General features: G+C 47.8%; 1 protein-coding gene across 2 annotated transcripts in view; it reads right to left on the bottom strand.

Moving 5' to 3' along the window:
* Window positions 1–23,685, bottom strand: part of DLG2 (discs large MAGUK scaffold protein 2) — a 1,330,756-nt gene that overhangs the window by 242,473 nt on the left and 1,064,598 nt on the right. For both annotated transcript variants that reach the window (XM_040426389.1, XM_040426390.1), the window contains one exon: window positions 23,035–23,137. In XM_040426389.1, coding sequence (XP_040282323.1) covers window positions 23,035–23,137 — 103 coding nt within the window. The remainder of the gene's footprint in view (window positions 1–23,034; window positions 23,138–23,685) is intronic.

Raw genomic sequence — 23,685 nt, 5'->3', positions numbered from 1 at the left:
CTGACACTTGGGGTGCAGGATGATGACACTGACACTTGGGGTGCAGGATGATGACACTGACACTTGGGGTATAGGATAATGACAATGACACTTGGGGTACAGGATAATGACACTGACACTCGGGGTACAGGATAATGACACTGACACTTGGGGTGCAGGATGATGACACTGACACTTGGGGTACAGGATAATGACACTGACACTTGGGATACAGGATAATGACACTGACACTTGGGGTGCAGGATGATGACACTGACACTTGGGGTGCAGGATAATGACACTGACACTTGGGGTACAGGATAATAACACTGACACTTGGGGTGCAGGATGATGACACTGACACTTGGGGTACAGGATAATGACACACTGACACTTGGGGTGCAGGATGATGACACTGACACTTGGGGTGCAGGATGATGACACTGACACTTGGGGTACAGGATGATGACACTGACACTTGGGGTGCAGGATGATGACACTGACACTTGGGGTGCAGGATAATGACACTGACACTTGGGGTACAGGATAATAACACTGACACTTGGGGTGCAGGATGATGACACTGACACTTGGGGTGCAGGATAATGACACTGACACTTGGGGTACAGGATAATAACACTGACACTTGGGGTGCAGGATGATGACACTGACACTTGGGGTACAGGATAATGACACACTGACACTTGGGGTACAGGATAATGACACTGACACTTGGGGTACAGGATAATGACACACTGACACTTGGGGTGCAGGATGATGACACTGACACTTGGGGTGCAGGATGATGACACTGACACTTGGGGTACAGGATAATGACACTGACACTTGGGGTGCAGGATGATGACACTGACACTTGGGGTACAGGATAATGACACACTGACACTTGGGGTGCAGGATGATGACACTGACACTTGGGGTACAGGATAATGACACACTGACACTTGGGCAGGGGCGTTGCTAGGGTCCAAGCCCCAATGAATATTGCCCAATTCTGGAAGTCAACCAATCGCCCCCCCAACCCCTCCCCCTGCAAACACTAGCACTGAAGACATTTTACTGTACTTGCTATACAGCAGCACGTACCTTTCACATCCAGTGCCTCCCAGGTGACTTTTCCATTCGGTCCGGACAACTTCTCTTAGTCGCATCTCGTCTCTGCAGAGTGTGAAACACAGACATCTTAGCTTCCTCACTTTTCTCTACCCCCAAATATATATCCTGAAGAAAAATGAGTGCCCCCCATAGTAATAGTACTCCTCATAGTCCCACCAATAGTAATTCCCCTCTAGAATGCCCTCATTAGTAATACTGCCCCCTACAGTGCCCCCAACAGTGATAGTGCTCCCCAAGAGTGCCCCTATTAGTAGAAGAGCCCTCTGGTATTAATAATGTCCTTGCAGAGCCCCTAACAGAAATAAGGCCCCCCATAATGCACTTAATAGAAATAATGTGGATCTATAAGTCCCTATTATAGAGCCCCCAGTAGTAATATGAACGCTTAATGTCCCCTGGATTTAAAATGCCCCCACAGTGCCCCCAGTATTTATAATACGCCCTACTGTTATAATGCTCACCCTGAATAATTGCCCCCTGTAGTTATATTCCTCAGTTTACTGTCTTTAGAAATTATAATTCCTCAGCCCCTCCACCATACAGTCCCATGTAAATATTATTTCCCTCCTCTGCCATAGAGTCCCATGTAAATACCATCACACCATCTCTCCAGCCCCCTCCAATATACAGTCCTATGTAAATAACACCCCTCTCCATCTACAGCCCCCTCCAAAATACAGTCCCACGTAAATAACATCACCCCTCCCCAGCCAACTTCAACATACAGTCCCATGTAAATAACATCACCCCTCAATATTCAGTCTCATGTAAATATCACTCCACCCCACTGTCCCAAGTAAATAACTTCAGCCCTAACATACAGTCCCAGTTAAATAACTACAACTCCCAGCATTGCTCTGCCTTTCCCTTCACTTACCTCTCCTCGTGTAGCAGACCTCACCACAGCTTCGTCCCAGGACTTCTCTTCACTGCTGAGCCCTCCTCTCCTGCACTGGTCACATAATGGTGACATCATCACAGGTCCTTTTCAGCTACTGAATTTAGAACTGATCACATGGACTGTGATGTCATCACAGGTCCTTCAGCTCTTGCAAGGCATTAGATTCAATTGTATTGCTGTCCTGAGGATGGCAATAGAGTTGGATCTATCTGGCAGGCAGTACATTCGGGGCCTGGGACAAAACATCAAGGGCCCAGGCCCCGAATGTTTTAACCTAGCAACGCCCCTGCACTTGGGGTACAGGATAATGACACACTGACACTTGGGGTACAGGATAATGACACACTGACACTTGGGGTACAGGATAATGACACTGACACTTGGGGTACAGGATAAGGACACACTGACACTTGGGGTACAGGATAATGACACACTGACACTTGGGGTACAGGATAATGACACTGACACTTGGGGTACAGGATAAGGACACACTGACACTTGGGGTACAGGATAGTGACACTGACACTTGGGGTACAGGATAATGACACACTGACACTTGGGGTACAGGATAATGACACTGACACTTGGGGTACAGGATAAGGACACACTGACACTTGGGGTACAGGATAGTGACACACTGACACTTGGGGTACAGGATAGTGACACTGACACTTGGGGTACAGGATAATGACACAAAAACTTGGGGTGCAGGATAATGACACTGACACTTGGGGTACAGGATAGTGACACACTGACACTTGGGGTACAGGATAATGACACTGACACTTGGGGTACAGGATAGTGACACACTGACACTTGGGGTACAGGATGATGACACTGACACTTGGGGTACAGGATAGTGACACTGACACTTGGGGTACAGGATGATGACACACTGACACTTGGGGTACAGGATAATGACACTGACACTTTGGGTACAGGATGATGACACTGACACTTGGGGTATAGGTTAATGACACTGACACTTGGGGTGCAGGATAATGACACTGACACTTGGGGTGCAGGATAATGACACTGACACTTGGGGTACAGGATGATGACCATGACACTTGGGGTACAGGATAATGACACAGTGACACTTGGGGTACAGGATAATGACACAGTGACACTTGGGGTGCAGGATAATGACACTGACACTTGGGGTGCAGGATAATAACACTGACACTTGGGGTACAGGATAATGACACTGACACTTGGGGTACAGGATAATGACACACTGACACTTGGGGTACAGGATAATGACACACTGACACTTGGGGTACAGGATAATGACACAGTGACACTTGGGGTGCAGGATAATGACACAGTGACACTTGGGGTGCAGGATAATGACACTGACACTTGGGGTGCAGGATAATAACACTGACACTTGGGGTACAGGATAATGACACTGACACTTGGGGTACAGGATAATGACACTGACACTTGGGGTATAGGATAATCACACGGTGACACTTGGGGTACAGGATGATGACACTGACACTTGGGGTACAGGATAATGACACTGACACTTGGGGTACAGGATAAGGACACTGACACTTGGGGTACAGGATAATGACACACTGACACTTGGGGTACAGGATAATGACACAGTGACACTTGGGGTGCAGGATAATAACACTGACACTTGGGGTACAGGATAATGACACTGACACTTGGGGTACAGGGTAATGACACTGACACTTGGGGTACAGGATAATGACACTGACACTTGGGGTACAGGGTAATGACACTGACACTTGGGGTACAGGATGATGACACTGACACTTGGGGTACAGGATGATGACACTGACACTTGGGGTACAGGATAATGACACACTGACACTTGGGGTACAGGATAATGACACTGACACTTGGGGTACAGGATAATGACACTGACACTTGGGGTACAGGATAATGACACTGACACTTGGGGTACAGGATAATGACACAGTGACACTTGGGATACAGGATGATGACACTGACACTTGGGGTGCAGGGTAATGACACTGACACTTGGGGTGCAGGATAACATTCCTGGCAGCCAATCAGAATCTGCCAGGGTTTACAGCGCTGCTGTTATTTGTATCTTCACTAGTTTGATGGACTATATGGCGGTACCATTTACGCACATGGCGTTAGCTCACAGGCGCATACTGCAGATGTCTGTGTCGCTATAAGTGTCACATAATTCATGGAATAAGAAATCCCTTCTTCTATAATCTACAGCAATTATTAGAAGTGACATAATCTCCGGTGACAGGCGCTTGACATCCCATCGGGTGACCCTGCCATTAACATGCCAAAAATGACGTGCCTCTCCACCATGAAGCGTCTACCTTCTGCTATACCAAGCTTTTCCTCCACGGATTCTTGCGATGACGAATCTTCCCCGGAGTCTGCTCCTCAAGACATCTTTGTGAAGGATGAAATTTCCGACAGTAAAGAGAAAAAAAAAAAAAAAAACACATTTCTGTTGTGGCTATAAATAATAAATGATCTGGTTATAATTACCGCCGGACGGTTTGACCTCAGTGTTGTCATTGACTACGGTATTCGAGGCGGCTCCTCGGAGAGATGTACTTACATAACAGGGCTTTATCTGATTAACCCTTTGTTTCTCCCTCGCTTGTCGTTCCTGCAGCTTGTTAAAATGTCAGAAGACTGTGACCGGCGAGACATGTCTTAAATGTCACAAGAGATAAGATCGCGTTGGCATTAAGACGGCGTCATGCGCATCCCACCGATTCTTGGAAGAGATATTTGCAGTTCAGTTTCGGTAAAACTTAAAGGGGTTCTCCGGGCTACAAATATTGATGACCTATCCTAAGGATACAATTTAAAATTGCAAAAATACGTGGTCTCGAAAGGCAGGAAATCCTCAACCCCAAAAGCAGTTGTGCATTTATACTCGGGGGAGCAGATGCTGCGCCTGTGGTCTGTTGCTATGGGCGATCCGCAGCAAAAAATGCATCCAGTGGAGGATGCCCGCGACAGACCACAAGTGCCACAGAGACATCCTACACCAGATGGTAAAATGTGTGGAGCATTTCTTGCCTTTAGAGACCACGTATTTTTGTCATTTAAATTGTATATTTCTATGTGGAGGTGTATAAACTCCAATCTAAGCGCGCCTTGATTACCATCCATAGGCAGCATTTACCTGTGAGGCCTGCAACATATCAGCCATGAGTGGGACTCTAAGCCTCCTCCCATTATATGTGTGGTTAGTCACACTGGAGGGAACTGGGAGCTGTTTGATGTCAGTTGGACCTTACGCTGCAGTAATTTGCCCACTGGCTCTTGGTACTACCCATACGGTACAGGTAGGTTTAGGCCTCTTTCAGACGGGCGTTGCGGGAAAATGTGCGGGTGCGTTGCGGGAACATGTGCGATTTCTCCGCGCGAGTGCAAAACATTGGAATGCGTTTTGCACTCGCGTGAGAAAAATCGCGCATGTTTGGTACCCGAACCCGAACTTCTTCACAGAAGTTCGGGCTTGGGATCGGTGTTCTGTAGATTGTATTATTTTCCCTTATAACATGGTTATAACGGAAAATAATTGCATTCTGAATACAGAATGCATAGTAAAATAGCACTGGAGGGGTTAAAAAAATAAAATAAAAATTTGACTCACCTTAGTCCACTTGATCGCGCAGCCGGCATCTCTTCTGTCTTCATCTTAGCTGTGTGCAGGAAAAGGACCTGTGGTGACGTCACTCCGGTCATCACATGGTCCATCACATGATCCATCACCATGGTAAAAGATCATGTGATGACCGGAGTGACGTCACCACAGGTCCTGTTCCTGCAATCAGCAAAGAAGGAGACAGAAGAGATGCCGGCTGCGCGATCAAGTGGATTAAGGTGAGTTAATTTATTTTTATTTTTTTTTAACCCCTCCAGCCCTATTGTACTATGCATTCTGTATTAAGAATGATATTATTTTCCCTTATAACCATGTTAGCAACCGTGCGTGAAAATCGCACCGCATCCGCACTTGCTTGCAATTTACACGCAACCCCATTCACTTATATGGGGCCTGCGTTGCGTGAAAAACGCTGAATATAGAGCATGCTGCAAATTTCCCGCAACGCACAAGTGATGCGTGACAATCACCGCTCATGTGAACAGCACCATAGAAATGAATGGGTCGGGATTCAGTGCGGGTGCAATGCGTTCACCTCACACATCGCATCCGCGCGGAATACTCGCCCGTGTGAAAGGGGCCTTAGCGTTAGGTCCCGTGCCACTTGAGAAACCTTGGCGTGGTGTGCGGGCTCAGGTATGTCCTGAATATAAGGATATACTGGATAAAGTCTAATTTTTAACATCAGTGTGAGGGTTTAGTCAGATGTTACTGTTAGCATCCACCACAGTAGTGCACCTATTCTAAGGATAGCAAACAAAAAATGTCCAACAGCGCCCTCCTCCTGCGGTAAGCTCGCTGCTGGAGGCAAAGTCCGAATTCCAGGCTTCTTCTCATGTAGCTTTCTTCTTAATTCAAGATATGATCCAACATGAAAAAAAGGCAACGTTTCGACCCTTAAGGGTCTTTGTCAAGAGTGGAAAGTGGTTACACAGAGTGTATCTGGCTCTGGGGGACCTGTCCTGCCCTGTACTACACAGACAATCCACTGATGTGAATAGGCATTGTGCAATGCTTCTTTTTGCCTGTGGTGGCGCTGCAGGAAAGTTGAACCGGTTCACCCAGATTACAGCAAATAGTGATGAGCGAAGTTTTGTTAAATTCGATTCGACTGCTTTGCTGAACTTTACAAAAAATTTTGCTTTGTGGCGAATTACTTCGTCACGAAGCGCATTTCTTTGTAAGTAGTGAGTACAATGACAGTGAGCGATTGCGCCGCTCCCCATGATTGTGCCCCTCGGATGCCTCGTTCATCGAGTTTAATATTAAAATGTGCAATAAAATAAAATCGATTAAAATCATACTTACCTTATCCGTTTAATCGCGAAGAGCCACACGCCGCCATCTTGAGTGAAGGTCCAGCGCGAAATCTCGAGTGGCCCGTGATGACGTCACCGCGTCGGCCGATGGGATTTCACGCGGGATCTTCAATCAAGATGGCGGCGGCTTGCTCTTTGCGCTTAAACGGATGAGGAAAGTATGATTTTTTTTATTTTTTAACCCATTTTAGGAAAAATCGATTCGTTACCAAATTAAATTTTCCCTGAAATCCGGATCAAAGTCTGTCGATCCGCTTAACACTAACAGCGAATCTCTGGAGTTCTCAGTGGACTTCTGCCAAGAGACCCCATTAATAAGGAGTGATTGTGCACAGCGATGAAACCCCTTTAAAGTAGAAGCAAAAGTTTTTGGATATCGACAGGAATCTGCGTGCCATCTCTAAAAATATCCGAGAGACACATACGGATTCCAGTTTACAGTACAGGTTGCCTATCTCTTACAGATTATATAATGAATCAGAACTTGCTTTGTTTCCCCACCACCTTCTCGAACTAGACAAAAACTTTAAAAATATATATTAAAAATGGTCTAACATAAGCCATTCTTTACTCTGAAGGTGTCTACTGTGGATGCCATCATGGACAGTGGGTCCCATAAAACGGCCATGTCCTGTCCTCATCTGCTCCCCTGGCACGCCATCATACAGCAGACATTTCGCAGGATGTTCCATCTGTTTACCGTCTTCTGGAGCATGAATATCGGCGGCTACAGACTGTCACACCTTTTATCAAATGGTTGCGTTCCATTCACATACAGTACGTTTCCATATGAATCCATTTATGCTTATGAATTTGGCCTTCTAAGTGAGCACAGGGGAGGCACCGGCACTCCTTAAGGAGACCAGCTGTGTATGAGGCAGCAGCAATGCTCCATGGGAAAATAATATGCAAATAAGTATCTCCTAGAGAAAGAGAACCATCTCCACAGCACAAGAGTCCTCACGGATTTTGCTACGGAATCTACAGTCGATCTTTTTCTGCTCAATTTACGTCCTATGTAGACGCATTTTGGTCCCGTGGTCTAACATTTTGAGACCAGGGAAAGAAGGAAAAGACTCGAGGACAGAGAGGAGGACAACATGACCATATGTTCAGTGTTGATTGCCATGGAGTATGGTCCCGCTACAGTTTCCACAATGTGTGTACCCCATGGCGGTGTAGTAACCGTCCATTACACCTCTCATGTCCCAGCAATACCCTTCTGATTTCATGTACATAACATACTAGTCATATAGGTGGGTGTTTCTTATGTGCCAGGTATGTAGTGGTCACGCTCCCTGGCTCTTTGTCACACTAGTGCATGCACACAATCTAAATGCCGCACATGCGCTGTGACAACCATGGCTTCAGCAGACTTATGTATGTGAGGTCGATATTTCTGGCACATACATGGTTGGTAGGAAGCCAAGACTACACGTTGGATATTCGATCTTACCTGAGAACAGAAGCGGGGGAATCAGGACCAACATCAAAGTCAGAGAATCTACATCTAATTATAAAAAAAACTTAAATACAGTAGGTACTGCAGCACGCCAGACCTGCAGGGTATTGCGATGTGAGGTCACGGTTATAGGCAAGCGAGGGTTGCTCACTGTATTGGAGAACCCTGGGCAGGCATGCGGCAGTGAAGGAGAGGTAGACACAGTTCCTCTGGGGCACACTCTGTATATAGGGACCAGGCCTGATGGTGGATGAGGTGCCCTGGATGTTACAGGTATTTTCAGTGCCTGGGGCAAGGTCCCTGTTGGATTCGTGACGCCAGTGCCTGTAACGGTGGCACACCGATTTATAGGAGGAATAACTGAGTACTCAGTGGATAAACCAAACGTTTCTTTACTTGGTGAACACAGTCCAACTTTGTACATACAGTTACAGTTGATAAAGATGATAACGCAGTCCCTTGAACAATACTTCACAAGCAGGTAGACTTTAGATAGTGGCAGGTATTAATCATGCAAGATACTTGGAGGGCACAACGGTTAATGCTTTGCAGTGCAATGCTGCTCTATTCCCTTCAGCTATTCTAGCTGGCTGGATCCCAAGGCCCGGATGCCTAAATGCTGGCTTTAATCCTTGGTATATAAATTCTCTCTCCAGTATTGGCGCTTGCTGTACTTTATAGAACCTCTGCCCATCAGGGTACTTATCTGACCTGGTATTGTCCTTACTCGGCTTGAGGGTAACTGCAGGTTTCTCCCAGGAGGTGCTGTCCTGCAACTGGGGTGTCTCTACTGAGCTAATCCTAGCCTCAGGAGCTTCAGGTGGACGAAGTAACTCCTCTAGTCCCCTGGAATGAACTAACTTCCCCTGTCTGGGCCTACCTATATATGACCAGGGCTCTCTGGCTCCCTCTAACGTCTGGGAGGCTAAACTGCACCCTAATAGGCCTGACACCAGTTAACACAGGGAAAATGCATACACATAACATTACAGGTAATAAAAACACATTAACCCCTTTTGTGCAGTGCCCACTTTTACCTAGTGGGACACTACATACCACCACGCTATAACGTTGCCCGTCCTCGGCGCAACATGGAGGGGCCCCGCCTGGCTGGATACTGCAGCCTGAAAGACAAAATGAGAACCGGCATACATGGCAAATATCACAGCAACAATACAAACATTAAACTGAAGGAATGGTGAAAAGGGGCGTCGTTCTCTTCTCTCAGGATAGTGTGAGGGAACAGGGGCGCTGACCTGGCGCAGCGTATCAATAAACCAGGATAGTCCATAAATGCAAATTGTCCATAATATAACAGTAGAACAATATAAAACGATGTAAAGTTCTTGGAGGCTCAAGGAACAAATATGAGTCCGTACCCAGGCTTGCAACAGAGTTAAACAGGGGTTTCCCGTGAGGGGCTACCTGGGCTCATGATGTAGTCCTCAAACCTCACAGGTGGGTGTCCCCTGGTAGAACGGGTAGACCTCCTTAGTGGCGGAGATTCTTCCTGCCTGAACTCAGGAAGGTCAAGGGAGCTCACCGCCTCTGGAACTTCTTCAGGAACTCTCTGAGGTAAGGTCTCCTGAGACGGGAGACCAACAGGAACAGGAGCAGGAACCAGCAAATTCAACCAAGGCGTGAGGGCCCAGTGGAGTGGCTCTTTATCGTGGATCAAGTTCTCCACAGCCTGCATAGGGTCAATAGGTGGAGCCGGCAATTCTTCCTCAGAAGGCTCAGGCTCCATCTCCTCCGCCGCTGGTTCTCCTTCGATACAGGGTTTGAGGCGGTTCCTGTGAACAACTTGGGGACCTTTTCCTTCTCTGGAGACCTGGTAAATGTGGGCTGCAGCATTAGATATGGCAGTGATAAGGTAGGGAATCCTTTCCCATTTGCTGTCCAACTTACTGGTCCGGTGGTTGTTTTTCAACCAAACCTTGTCTCCAAGAGCCAGGGGTCCCGCATGAGCAGTCTGGTCGTAGTCTTTTTGCTGGCGTTCCCGGACATTCTCCATGCGTTCTTGCACAATCTCCTTGGCATTAAGAAGACGCCTCTGGTGCTCCACTACCCAATCAGTCCTGGGCAGTGGGTTGATCACATCCGGCACTTGTACCCCCAGGGAGTGATCCGCAGGTAATCTCCCTTGTCGCCCAAACATCAGATAGAACGGGGTGTAACCGGTGGAACAATGGATGGTGTTGTTATAAGTGTACATCAGTTGTGGCAACAGAGTAGGCCAATCACCCCTCGTATCAGGGGGTACTGCTCTCAGCATTTCAATGAGAGTTTTATTCATCTTTTCACAGAGTCCGTTACCTTGCGGATGATAGGCGGTGGTCCGGACTTTCTGGCAGTTGTGTAGCAGGCACATCTCATGGAACAGCTGTGACTCAAATGCAGACCCTTGATCGGTGAGGATCCTTTCTGGACAGCCGTAGGGCAGAAGGAAATGTTTCCAGAACGCCTCCGCTGTAGTCTTGGCTGTCAGGTCTTTCACAGGCACTGCTACGACAAACTTGGTGAAGTGGTCAATTATAGTCATGGCATATGTATATCCAGAGCGACTTGGCTCCAACTTCACATGATCAATCGCGACCAATTCTAGAGGAGCTGTACTTACAATAGGATGGAGAGGCGCCCTCTGGTCATGGCGTTCCGTCCGCCCCACAGCACAGGCAGTGCATTCTCAGCACCATTTCTCGATATCTTCTCTCATCCCAATCCAATAGAATCTCCTCCGTACAGTGGCCTCAGTCTTTTGCACCCCGAAGTGTCCGGACTGGTTGTGGTACATGTCCAGTACCAGGCTGGCATCCCGACGTGGCAGGAGAATCTGGTAGACTCTATCACAGGACACGGGATCCAGACTCCTTCTGAGCAACAGGCCTCTTTGAAGGAATAGTTGGTGGCGATGTCTCCACAGTCTTACTATTTCTGGGTCTGCACTCTTCCTGCGGATTCTCTCAGGGATTTTCCCACTGGTAAGGAAGTCGAGCAAATCACTGAGGACTCTACTTTCGGACTGGAGCTTAATCCATCTTTCTTGATCGCCTCCGGACTCAGGATCATCTGATGAGGGAGGATCAGCAGCAGGGAGATTTTCAATACGGATATTATCCTGCTGGGCAAATTTCCTGTAGAACGCGGGCATTTCCACTTCTTCCCAGGCATCTTTTAACTCATCTGGGGCCTCTGTAGTGGGGAGCCGCGACAGGGCATCAGCATTATCATTGGAGCGGCCTGCCCGGTACTTCACAGAAAAGTCATAGTTGGCAAGGCGGGAGGCCCATCTTTGCTCCAGTGCCCCTAACTTGGCCGTGTTCAGATGCGCCAGGGGATTATTGTCCGTGAAGGCAACAAATGGTGTGGCAGCAAGATAGTCTTTGAACTTTTCAGTCACAGCCCACACTAAGGCAAGAAACTCCAGCTTGAAAGAACTGTAATTCTGATCATTCTTTTCAGCTCCCTTCAGGGATCTGCTGGCGTAGGCAATTACCCTTTCTTTGTTGTCTTGCACTTGAGCCAACACGGCCCCCAGGCCTCTTTTACTGGCATCCGTGTAGAGGAGGAACGGCTTCTGATAATCTGGGTAACCCAGAACAGGGGGTTCAGTCAACTTCTTCTTTAGGAGTTGAAAGGCAATTTCTCGTTCTTGGTTCCATTCAACAGGAATAGGGGTTTTCGGGCTCTTCTTTGGATGCCCCCTCAACAGTTCCTGGATGGGATCCGCAATTTGTGCGAAGTGCGGGATGAAACGCCTATAGTACCCTGCAAAACTGAGAAAGCTTCTCACCTCTTTCACGGTCGTTGGAGTAGGCCAGTTGCGGACAGCAGCAAGTTTATCAGGGTCAGGTTGTATTCCGTCGGCACTGACAACGTGCCCAAGGTATTTGACCGCTGGTTTCAGCAGGTGGCACTTGGATGGTTTGATCTTGAGGCCATACTTAGCAAGAACTTGAAACACCTCACCCAGGTGCTTTAAATGGTCCTCATACGTCTTGGAGTATACAATGACGTCATCCAGATATAAGAGTACAGTCTCAAAATTCCTATGGCCTAAACAACGTTCCATCAGCCTCTGGAACGTTCCTGGAGCGTTACACAGTCCAAACGGCATATAATTGAATTCAAACAGGCCCATAGGTGTAGTGAAAGCAGTCTTTTCTCAATCTTCTGGGGTCATGGGTACTTGCCAGTACCCACTGGTTAAGTCCAAGGTAGAGAAATAGGCTGATGACACCAGAGCAGTCAAGGACTCTTCAATGCGTGGCAATGGATATGCATCTTTGTGGGTGATTTGATTAATTTTCCTGTAATCCACGCAGAACCTTATGCTGCCATCCTTTTTCCGGACAAGAACTAAGGGAGCAGCCCAGGGACTATGGCTGTCCCGGATTATATTAGAGTCTTTCATCTCCTTTATCATCTCTTTCACAGACTGATAGGTAGTAGGCGGTATGGGTCTGTGCCTCTCCTTAATAGGAGGATGAGAGCCAGTGGGTATGGTGTGCTTGATTACACTGACCTCTCCATAGTCCGTGGAGTGTTTGCTGAAAGCCTGGTGGTGCTCCTTCACCAGCTTCAGGACTCCCTCTATCTGCTCCTTTGGGGTAGATTCGTCCCCCACATGTAGTTCTTCCCACCAGGATGCGGTAGGGGTGCTGCTGCTCTGTGTGGTCTGGAACGCCTCCGTGGCAGGCAAACGGATCACATCCTGGAAAGACACCTGGAAAAGCTGAGCAACGGGGCAGTGTTTAAGGAGAGTAACAGGATGGTCACCAAAGTTAATCAAGCGGACAGGCACTTTACCTTGAGACACAGTCACCATGCTCTTGGCTGTCCGTATGAAGGGATGATTTTCAAAGGGAATAGGTTCCACTAGGGCTTGATAGTCCTGGCCCTGGATCCCTAACACAGCACGGCACCACAGGATGATCTGGGAGTTTGGAGGCAGAATTACCGGTCGGTTATCCCGGATCCGGACAGTGCAAATTTCTCCTTTCTTGTTGGCGAACCTTTGCTGAGCACACAGCACACTAATAGTCTTTTGGATAACTCTTCTGGAAGCAGGTGAGGCTGAAGATATAGTTTGATTCAGTGCGTCAAGCACTTCAGAGTAACAATTTTTCAGAACGTTAGTCCCTAAGATCACAGGGTGTCCTCCTTTATCTCCTGCTTGTACCACAATCACGCCTTGCTGTGGCAGGGTGGCTTCTCCCACTTGAAGGGTAGGTTCCCAATACCCATGCACTTTCACTGGCTTACCGTTGCTGGCAATGATATCTAGCCAGGACTCTGGTGGCTGGGTGAGAAGACTTGGATCCCAGAACTTGTCAAAAGCAGGCCGTTGAATGGTGGTGACCTGTGACCCAGTGTCCAAGAGGGCTTCAAAGGGTATCCCGTTGATGCATATATTAATTTTTGGACGGGATCCTACATACTTAGGCATCCAGCTTGGATCCTTTGGACCTACTGTTCTACCTCCCGAGGGGCGGTCCTCTGCCTCAGGGGTTGCCCGTTTAACTGCCAGCACATTGATTCAGTATGTCCATATTTCTTGCAGTGGTGGCAGACAGGCTGCTTTCTGCTCCTGGGCCGGTACCTTGGTCGCCCATCAGGCTCTTTTGGGTATACGTCCCCATATGCAGGTGGGAGCCTTGGAGGAAAAGGACTTTCATCTTCCAGTAACAATGGTCTCTCCCATTCCTCAATTTTTTTGCACACCTTCTCTAGACTTAGAGTAAGATGGTTCACTTGCTCCATGAGGGCTGCCACTACTTCCGTGACTGGAGCTTGGGTCGCCTGACTGACTCCTGCAGGTCCCACATTAACAGTCTTTGGCTGACAAGCCTGGGGTTCATAGGAGGCTGCCGGCCCTGGAGCCGGGTTCTGGCCCAATATACTGATGGCCAATTCTTTAAAGTCCAGAAAGGCACAGTGGGGGTGTTGAGCAGACAACATGCGTAGCTGGCCCTTTAAATGCTCATTACTTACGCCTGCAATGAATTGCTCTCTGAGAGTCCGGTCCTGGTCCTCAGCTTCTTTAGGATCCACTTGGACTACAGCTCTCAGTGTCTCTTGTAGACAGGGCAAAATCAGGGAGCGACTCCCCAGGTTGCTGCTTTCTGCTGAAGAAACGCATTTTAACTTCTGACACCGTTCTGGCCTCAAACGTGGCGCCCAAGCGATCAAAGATCTGTTCCAGGCTACTTTTCTCAGAGCGGGGCCATGACATGACTTCCCTGCGGGCGGCCCCTTCCAACTGAGCTAGGAGGATCTCCATTTGCTGTTCGGCATTTATGGGATAAAGCCGGAACAAGGCCAGTATCTGTTCTCTAAAGTCTTTTAACTTATGGGCTTCCCCTGAATAACGTGGGAACCAGGGGGCCCCAAAATAGTACGGCATAGTTAGCGGCATCATGCTTGGCGGTGTCGCGGCGGCAGGGGCCCTAGGGTCGGCTGGGGATACTCCAGAAGGCACGACTGGGGCCACCTGTCCGATTTCCTCAGGTGTGGACATGGCGTTGCTAGGTGGGTATGGCCCTTTAAATGTAGCAGAGCGGACCGGAGCGGCAATGATAATAATATTTTTTTTTTTTTTCACAGAAAAGTCTTTTGTCGCTAACGGGGCTCCCTCCGGTGCCCTGGCAGGGGTCGGCAACGTTCCGATAAGGTAAATAGCAGAGCCGGCAACAGTTTTAAGTTGGTACTCACTCCGGTGGTGCTCGCTCCAAGTCTCGCGAGATGCGTGGCTACGGGCGTCGGACGTCCTGCGTACAGCGTCAGCAGGTGGGCGCGGCCTCTCGTAGCTCCGGGACTCAGGTAGGCGGCACCTCTTTCTCCAGACAGGGCGGCGTTCTTCCTCCTCGCCGGCTGGGTGATGACTCCGCCTGGTTCTTTTCGCGCCAAAGTCCTCTTTTTCGCGCCAAACAGTTCACCGGGCGCACTTGTAATCCACCTCAGGTTTAAGTGGCAAAATGGCTGTCTATTCACTGACAGCAAGCGGTGGCTTAAACAAGCAGCAAACAGTCCAGAAAACACTATCTTCACACCGCTAATTCTTTTTAGTTCTTTGGCCCAGCAATTTTGAATAAAACAATAGGGCTTTGTCACTTTAAGGCAATTTTCAGCACACAGTTTTATATCCGCAATGGCGCAGGAATGTTCCGTAAATCCTGTTCGTGACGCCAATTTATGCAGCACGCCAGACCTGCAGGGTATTGCGATGTGAGGTCACGGTTATGGGAAATCGAGGGTTGCTCACTGTATGGGAGAACCCTGGGCAGGCATGCGGCAGTGAAGGAGAGGTAGACACAGTTCCTCTGGGGCACACTCTGTATGTAGGGACCAGGCCTGATGGTGGATGAGGTGCCCTGGATGTTACAGGTATTTTCAGTGCCTGGGGCAAGGTCCCTGTTGGATTCGTGACGCCAGTGCCTGTAACGGTGGCACACCGATTTATAGGAGGAATAACTGAGTACTCAGTGGATAAACCAAACGTTTCTTTACTTGGTGAACACAGTCCAACTTTGTACATACAGTTACAGTTGATAAGGATGATAACGCAGTCCCTTGAACAATACTTCACAAGCAGGTAGACTTTAGATAGTGGCAGGTATTAATCATGCAAGATACTTGGAGGGCACAACGGTTAATGCTTTGCAGTGCAATGCTGCTCTATTCCCTTCAGCTATTCTAGCTGGCTGGATCCCAAGGCCCGGATGCCTAAATGCTGGCTTTAATCCTTGGTATATAAATTCTCTCTCCAGTATTGGCGCTTGCTGTACTTTATAGAACCTCTGCCCATCAGGGTACTTATCTGACCTGGTATTGTCCTTACTCGGCTTGAGGGTAACTGCAGGTTTCTCCCAGGAGGTGCTGTCCTGCAACTGGGGTGTCTCTACTGAGCTAATCCTAGCCTCAGGAGCTTCAGGTGGAAGAAGTAACTCCTCTAGTCCCCTGGAATGAACTAACTTCCCCTGTCTGGGCCTACCTATATATGACCAGGGCTCTCTGGCTCCCTCTAACGTCTGGGAGGCTAAACTGCACCCTAATAGGCCTGACACCAGTTAACACAGGGAAATGCATACACATAACATTACAGGTAATAACAACACATTAACCCCTTTTGTGCAGTGCCCACCTTTACCTAGTGGGACACTACAGTACAAAATTCAGTAGGATAAATTCATTTATACAGACTCTTGGGGTCATATATCAAACTGGTGCAAAGTAGAATTGGCTTAGTTGCCCATAGCAACCAATCAGATTTCACCTTTCATTTTGCAAAGTTGCTGTGAAAAATGAAAGGTGGAATCTGATTGGTTGCTATGGGCAGTTGCCAGTTCTACTTTACACTAGTTTGATAAATTACCCCATCTGTTTTTCTCTGATACAGAGCTCCAAACCCCCTGCTTACCTTAACACAGCCATAGGTACAGTGCAACATTCTCATTACCTGAAGCCACCACTAGGAGGGGTCAGGAGCTTACTCTATGCACTATCAAAGGGGTATTCCCATCTCAGACAATGGGGGCATATCGCTAGGATATGCCCCCACCGCTGGGACCCGCACCTACAACGAGAACGAAGCGGGGAGTGCTGTGGTTGGAGGACCCCGGATTTCCCGGGGTCCGTCCACCAGCAAGAGCTGCTCCCATAGAAGTGAATGGGAGCGCACCGCGCATGCGCGGCCCATGCTCCCATTCATTTCCATGGGGCAGACGGCAAAACCCGAGCCAGCGCTCGGCTATTTTCGGCGGCCCCATAGAAATAAATGGAGGGCGGCTGCGCATGTGCAGTGCGCCCTCCATTCATCTCCCCACTCCGTTCTCATTGTAGGTGCGGGTCCCGCACCTATCAGACAATTAATATCCTAGCGATATGCCCCATTGTCTGAGATGGGAAAACCCCTTTAATGTCTTCAATATGTCTGAATACAGAATGCATAGTACAATAGGGCTGGAGGGGTTAAAAAAATAAATAAATTATTTAACTCACCTTAATCCACTTGATCGCGCAGCCGGCATCTCTTCTGTCTTCTTCTTTGAGGAAAAGGACCTTTGATGACGTCACTACGCTCATCACATGGTCCATCACATGATCTTTTACCATGATGATGGATCATGTGACGGACCACGTGATGCGCGTAGTGACGTCATCAAAGGTCCTTTTCCTCAAAGAAGAAGACAGAAGAGATGCCGGCTGCGCGATCAAGTGGATTAAGGTGAGTTAATTTTTATTTATATTTTTAAGCCCTCCAGCCCTTTTGTACTATGCATTATGCTGTTATTTTCCCTTATAACCATGTTATAAGGGGAAATAATAAAGATCGGGTCCCCATCCCGATCGTCTCCTAGCAACCGTGCGTGAAAATCGCACCGCATCCGCACTTGCTTGCGGATGCTTGCGATTTTCACGCAGCCCCATTCACTTCTATGGGGCCTGCGTTGCGTGGAAAACGCACAATATAGAACATGCTGCGATTTTCACGCAACGCAAAAGTGATGCGTGAAAATTACCGCTCATGTGCACAGCCCCATAGAAATGAAATGGGTCCGGATTCAGTGCGGGTGCAATGCGTTCACCTCACGCATTGCACCCGCGTGGAAATCTCGCCCGTGTGAAAGAGGCCTAATACTTGAGGGGACCCACTTCCAAATAAGAAGTCATATGGGGTCATTTATCAAACTGATGTAAAGTAGAACTGGCTTAGTTGCCCATAGCAACCAATTAAATCCCACCGTTCATTCTCCAAAGGAGCTGTCAAAAATAAAAGGTGGAATCTGATTGGCTGCTATGGGCGACTAAGCCAGCTCCACTGTACACCAGTTTGATAAATGACCCCAATAGTGATATGGTTGGTGGGGGCCCTGACACAGATTTTGTATTGGGGCCCAAGACCTTCGGGTCACACCTACTCCTACCTCTCACTAATCTGCAGTGATGATTAGGAAGGTGGAATGAGAAGCTTTTTATGAAACTGGTCGGGGTCTTGCAGCTACAGTGACCACCCAGTCCCAGGGGGAGCAGGACTCCGTGGAGAGGGTCCACCCATTCACCATCACTCTTCACTGAAATGAACGGAGCCCTCTCCGAGGAGCTTGCTTTCATATTATAAGGATCTCAGTACGACTTTTACTGACCTGGCCCTTTAAATCTGACTCAAGATGGAAAATTGAGGACGTCCAAAATACGAAAATCAACAACCTCGACTGGAGTCAAAATACACATATTGAGAGCCTAATGAAGGAGAGCAGGGCCAAGTCTGCTCCTACGAGACCACAGTTGGGAAATCATTGAACCGAATGCGGGATCTATTAGGGATTGTGGGCGAAGAAAACATAATACGGCGTCTGTGACTCATTGTGCTTTACTGTTACAAAATTAAGCTTCATTAGACAGTAATTAAGGAGGTATCAATGAGATGCTGCACAATCCGAGCCCTAGCCCTAAATACGTACAGCATGTGGATGAGTCAGGGGCCCGCGTGTAATAATTACAGTAGAATGGCGGATATCCGAGAAATGCAAATACCATAAATTTGGACTAAAAGGGGTACTCCGACCATTGACCTTTATGGCTTATGTATGTCAGAAATTTCGGAGAAGAGGGGGTCTCACCAGTTTTCGGAAGAACTGGAGTCTCGTGACCCCTGTTGTACCAAGTAAAGCTGCCACCTGTACACAATGACTCCACCAGCAGAATAGTGAGTGCAGCTCTGGAGTATAATACAAGATGTAACTCAGGATCAGCACAGGTTAAGTAATGTAATGTATGTACACAGTGACTGCACCAGCAGAATAGTGAGTGCAGCTCTGGAGTATAATACATGATGTAACTCAGGATCAGTACAGGGTAAGTAATGTAATGTATGTAGACAGTGACTGCACCAGCAGAACAGTGAGTGCAGCTCTGGAGTATAATACAGGATGTAACTCAGGATCAGTACAGGGTAAGTAATGTAATGTATGTACACAGTGACTCCACCAGCAGAATAGTGAGTGCAGCTCTGGAGTATAATACAGGATGTAACTCAGGATCAGTACAGGATGAGTAATGTAATGTATGTACACAGTGACTCCACCAGCAGAATAGTGAGTGCAGCTCTGGAGTATAATACAGGATGTAACTCAGGATCAGTACAGGATAAGTAATGTAATGTATGTACACAGTGACGTCACCAGCAGAATAGTGAGTGCAGCTCTGGAGTATAATTCAGCTTTATGGAAATTCATTGTATGTATACATTGAAAAATAGCATTTAGTGTGAATGTCATCAGATGGAGATAGTCTGTGCCAGAGAGGAAATCACAGCATTTGACATACAGTAAACAGTGTGTATTGTCAAGGGCATACAAAACATTACAGGGATACATTACAAAATGCTGCCCTCTAACAGCTTTGCCAAATGAACTACCGTAATTTGTTATGACAGTTAATGTCTACCATCATTTTGTAAGGTAAAGTGTATCTTTTAGCCATCGATGTCGGGTCTGTCACACACAGATCTCCACATCTCCTGCTTCCTCTCACACAGTCAGAGTCAGATGACAAAACTCTGGCCTCCTGCAGGGATCTGGATGTGTTTGGTACCACATCTCTGAATGCTTTATGGCAAACCTGTGGTTCTCCAGCTGTTGTAAAACTACAACTCCCACCATGCCCTGCTGTAGGCTGATAGCTGTAGGCAGACTCGGCATGCTGGGAGTTGTAGTTTTGCAACAGCTGGAGGGCCGCAGGTTGGTCATCCCTGCTTTATGGTATGAAAGGCATCAGGAAGCCGGATTCCAGGTGTGAACACAGCTCTGTACAGTCGTTAGGAGGAGGACGCCATGATCTCCAAGGCTGGTATAAAGCTCCTTCTATAATTAACTCCTCAATTAAACAAGTTACAATAACCAGCGAATCAAAAATTAATGATAGTAAATTAAAAATAGTATGTGCAAAGTAAGCAAAGGGGACGCATGTAGCGTCCCCTAGATACCCCTGGGGAAAACGGTAATTATATCCGCCATCTCAGCTCATTACTGCATCCACATGTACGGGCAGTAGTGTTACAGGAAGCCGCCTCATGACCACATCGGAAAAAAACGTAAGTTAAAAAGACGCCATCACAAAACGTTATTTCTGGGGTTTTCCCTTGTATATATATAGTATTGTGCTAACTTGTTAAAGCTGTAATGTGGTGCATAATGACTCTATTCATGCATTACACATTAAATATGGGGGCACATCTGGGGGAGGGGCACAACTTGGGGGCTATTATAACTACCGGGAGGCACTGATCGGGTCATTATCTACATTGGGGGTCATTATAATTACTGAAGCACTAAGGAGCACTATGGGGGGCATAATGTATATATTTAGGGCACTGCAGGGGTTGGGGTTTTGACTGTTTATAACGGCCATTAAATTGGATGCAAAACAGATGTTATAAACGATTAAGCAAATGGCTGAAAAATGTCCATTTTTAACGGCCTTTTTTCACGGCTACTTTCACAGTAGCGGCACGGACCTCCGGCAGGCTCTTCCGTCGGGTGAACAGCCTGTAGGGTCCGTCCTGCCGCTAGTCACCGTGTGCCCCCGGATTACCGCTCCGTCGCCATTGACTATAATGGGGGCGGGGCGGAGTATCGTCAGAGTTTCCAGCAGCGCACGGCGAGAGGCTGCCGGAATAAATGTCAGACATGTCGTAGTTTTATTCCGGCAGCCTCTCGCACAGAACTCCGCTCTCGCCCCCATTATAGTCAATGGGGACGGAGCGGCAGTCCGGGGACACGCGGTCACTAGCGGCAGGACGGATCCGACGGAAGAGCCTGCCGGAGGTCCGTGCCGCTAGTGTGAAAGTAGCCTAAGTGTGCTGCCCGTTCTGTGAATTTTTTGCACTCCCCAATACTCAGGCACCATCCGTGTGACTGGCACAGGCGCCTTCAATTTTTTCGCGGTGCGGAGGGTCGGACAGAAAACCCACGGAAGCACTTCCATGCCTAATGTTCCGCACTGCACCCTCCGGATTGCGGACCCATTCAAGTGATGTGGTGCACAAACAGCTTGCGCCCGCAATACGGGCACCGGCCAACTACGGTCGTGTGCATGCTCTACGGGTGAGGTTCATTGTGTACACTGTCCAATAGTGGGTGCATGTCCACCAATCTCCTAATGATGTGGGGCCAGACAATGAAGTCCGTATGGCAAATAGCAGCGGCGATCTACGGAAACACACGGGCTCTCCAGTGCGGAGCGGGCGTTCCATTGCGTGCAAGTGGATCAAGTGAGTATTTTACTATTATTATCTTTCAACCCCTGAAAGGCCCTTTTTTTTAACCCATTTTTAACGGCCGTTAGCTGGTGCCCTCCTGGCTAAACGGTTGTAACAAAAAGGTCCCATTGATTTCAGCCGTGAAAATGGCCAAAAAAAGGAGATGTCCTATTTTGTGACGGCCGTTATTGACTGGCTGTGAATAGTCCAAATGACTTCAATGTGGGCCGGGTGTGTTACCTTGCACTGTGGGGGGACTTGGTATAGTGTGCTCGGACATTGTACACAGGTGGTATATCCAGAGCGGGGGGCTAGCTGTACAGAAGAGGCTAGCTGTACATATATGAGCCTCAATATATATGTACTTCAGTGCGCTAAATTGTTAAAGTTGTAATGTGGCGCAGTATCCGCAGGGCACAGTGTCCGTATTCAAGTCACTCTGACACTAATATTTTCCAAAATACTGGAACTGTTTGCCCTTTGACACACGACTCCCAATATATACCGTACACGGGGCATTGTGCTAATTTGCTAAATTTGTAGAATGGTGCAGTATCCGCAGAACGTAATGTTCATTTGCTAAAGTCGCAATGTGGCGTTATCCGCAAGCATAATGACCTAATACAGTCCGAGCTCTATCTATACCGCGTCAGGATGCGCACCTACTTCACTTTTGGTATTTTTGACGGCGAGAATAAAGCCGAGAATCCAAACAGAACCAAATATAAGTCAATGGGATCTCGCTGCATTCATAATTGTCACACTCCATGACATCAGTGTGAACAGTGACGAGGCAGCCGCGATATTATTCCTCTCAGGTCGTGTGGGCCCGTGGCACGCTATGGAGACAAGTTACTGATCCCATCATTACAGATCTGTACCACAGCAACGCACATAAGGCCTTGGTCTCATAGAAATGAATGGGATCAGTTGCAAAAGCAGAAAAAGTATTGCTAGAAGTGAATAGATTTTCAGGGATCGCACTATGCCCTCTGCTGGTTACTTGCAGTATTGCAGATTTATTTATTTATTTATTTATTTTTTATAATTAACACCATTTGCGCAAATTACAACAAAGCACACTCAAAGCAAAATTGACTTAAAAAAAAGTCTTTTGGACAGTCTGTAGTCTGACAACCATTAGCCGCCAGTACCTTGTTGACAGAGGGGGATGGGCGGCTGTGGGAATCTTTCAGCTTCCTTGTTCAGAGCATTCAGATCACTTTGCCACTGAAATTGACTGTCCCTGATACAATTCGCGAATATTTAGATTATAAACTACTGTACGAGAAGTAAGAGTAGGAGGAGGGTCGCGACTCCATCGCTTACCTTCAGGCTGGTATTGTGCTACAATGGTGACCGTCTGACCTGCACCTTTTAAGGCGGCCGCAGCTTGTTCGTGGGAAGCACCGCGAAGATCGATTCCATTAACCTGTGAAGAGGAAGGGTGCACGACATTACAGATCTGTCCCAAGGAAAGACCCTTTAAATTAAAGGGAACTCGTCACGTTGAATATGGTGTCTGAGCTGAAGGCAGCAGGTTATAGAGCAGGAGGAGCTAGTTTTATGGGAGAAAATCACTATAAGGGTACTTTCACACTAGCGTTAGAGGAATCCGTTGCCGGAACTGCCTGCTGGATCCGGAAACCCGTGTGCAAACGGATACCATTTGTTTCCGGATCCGGATGCGGTTCCGTTTGACAAATGCATTGAAATACCGGATCCGTCTCCCCGGTGTCATCCGGAAAAACGGATCCAGTATTTATTTATTTTTACATTTTTAAGGGTCTGCGCATGCGCAGTCCAGGAAAATCGGATTCGTTTTTCCGGAACACTTGGTACCGGATCCGGCATTAATACATTTCAATGGAAAATAATGCCGGATCCGGCATTCCGGCAAGTGTTCCGGAATTTTGGCCGGAGAAAATATCGTAAGAGTGACTGAACTGAAGACGTCCTGATGCATACTGAACGGATTGC

Source organism: Bufo bufo, chromosome 3, assembly GCF_905171765.1.
Source record: "Bufo bufo chromosome 3, aBufBuf1.1, whole genome shotgun sequence".
NCBI lineage: Eukaryota > Metazoa > Chordata > Amphibia > Anura > Bufonidae > Bufo > Bufo bufo.
This window is presented reverse-complemented; position numbering and strand designations above follow the sequence as displayed.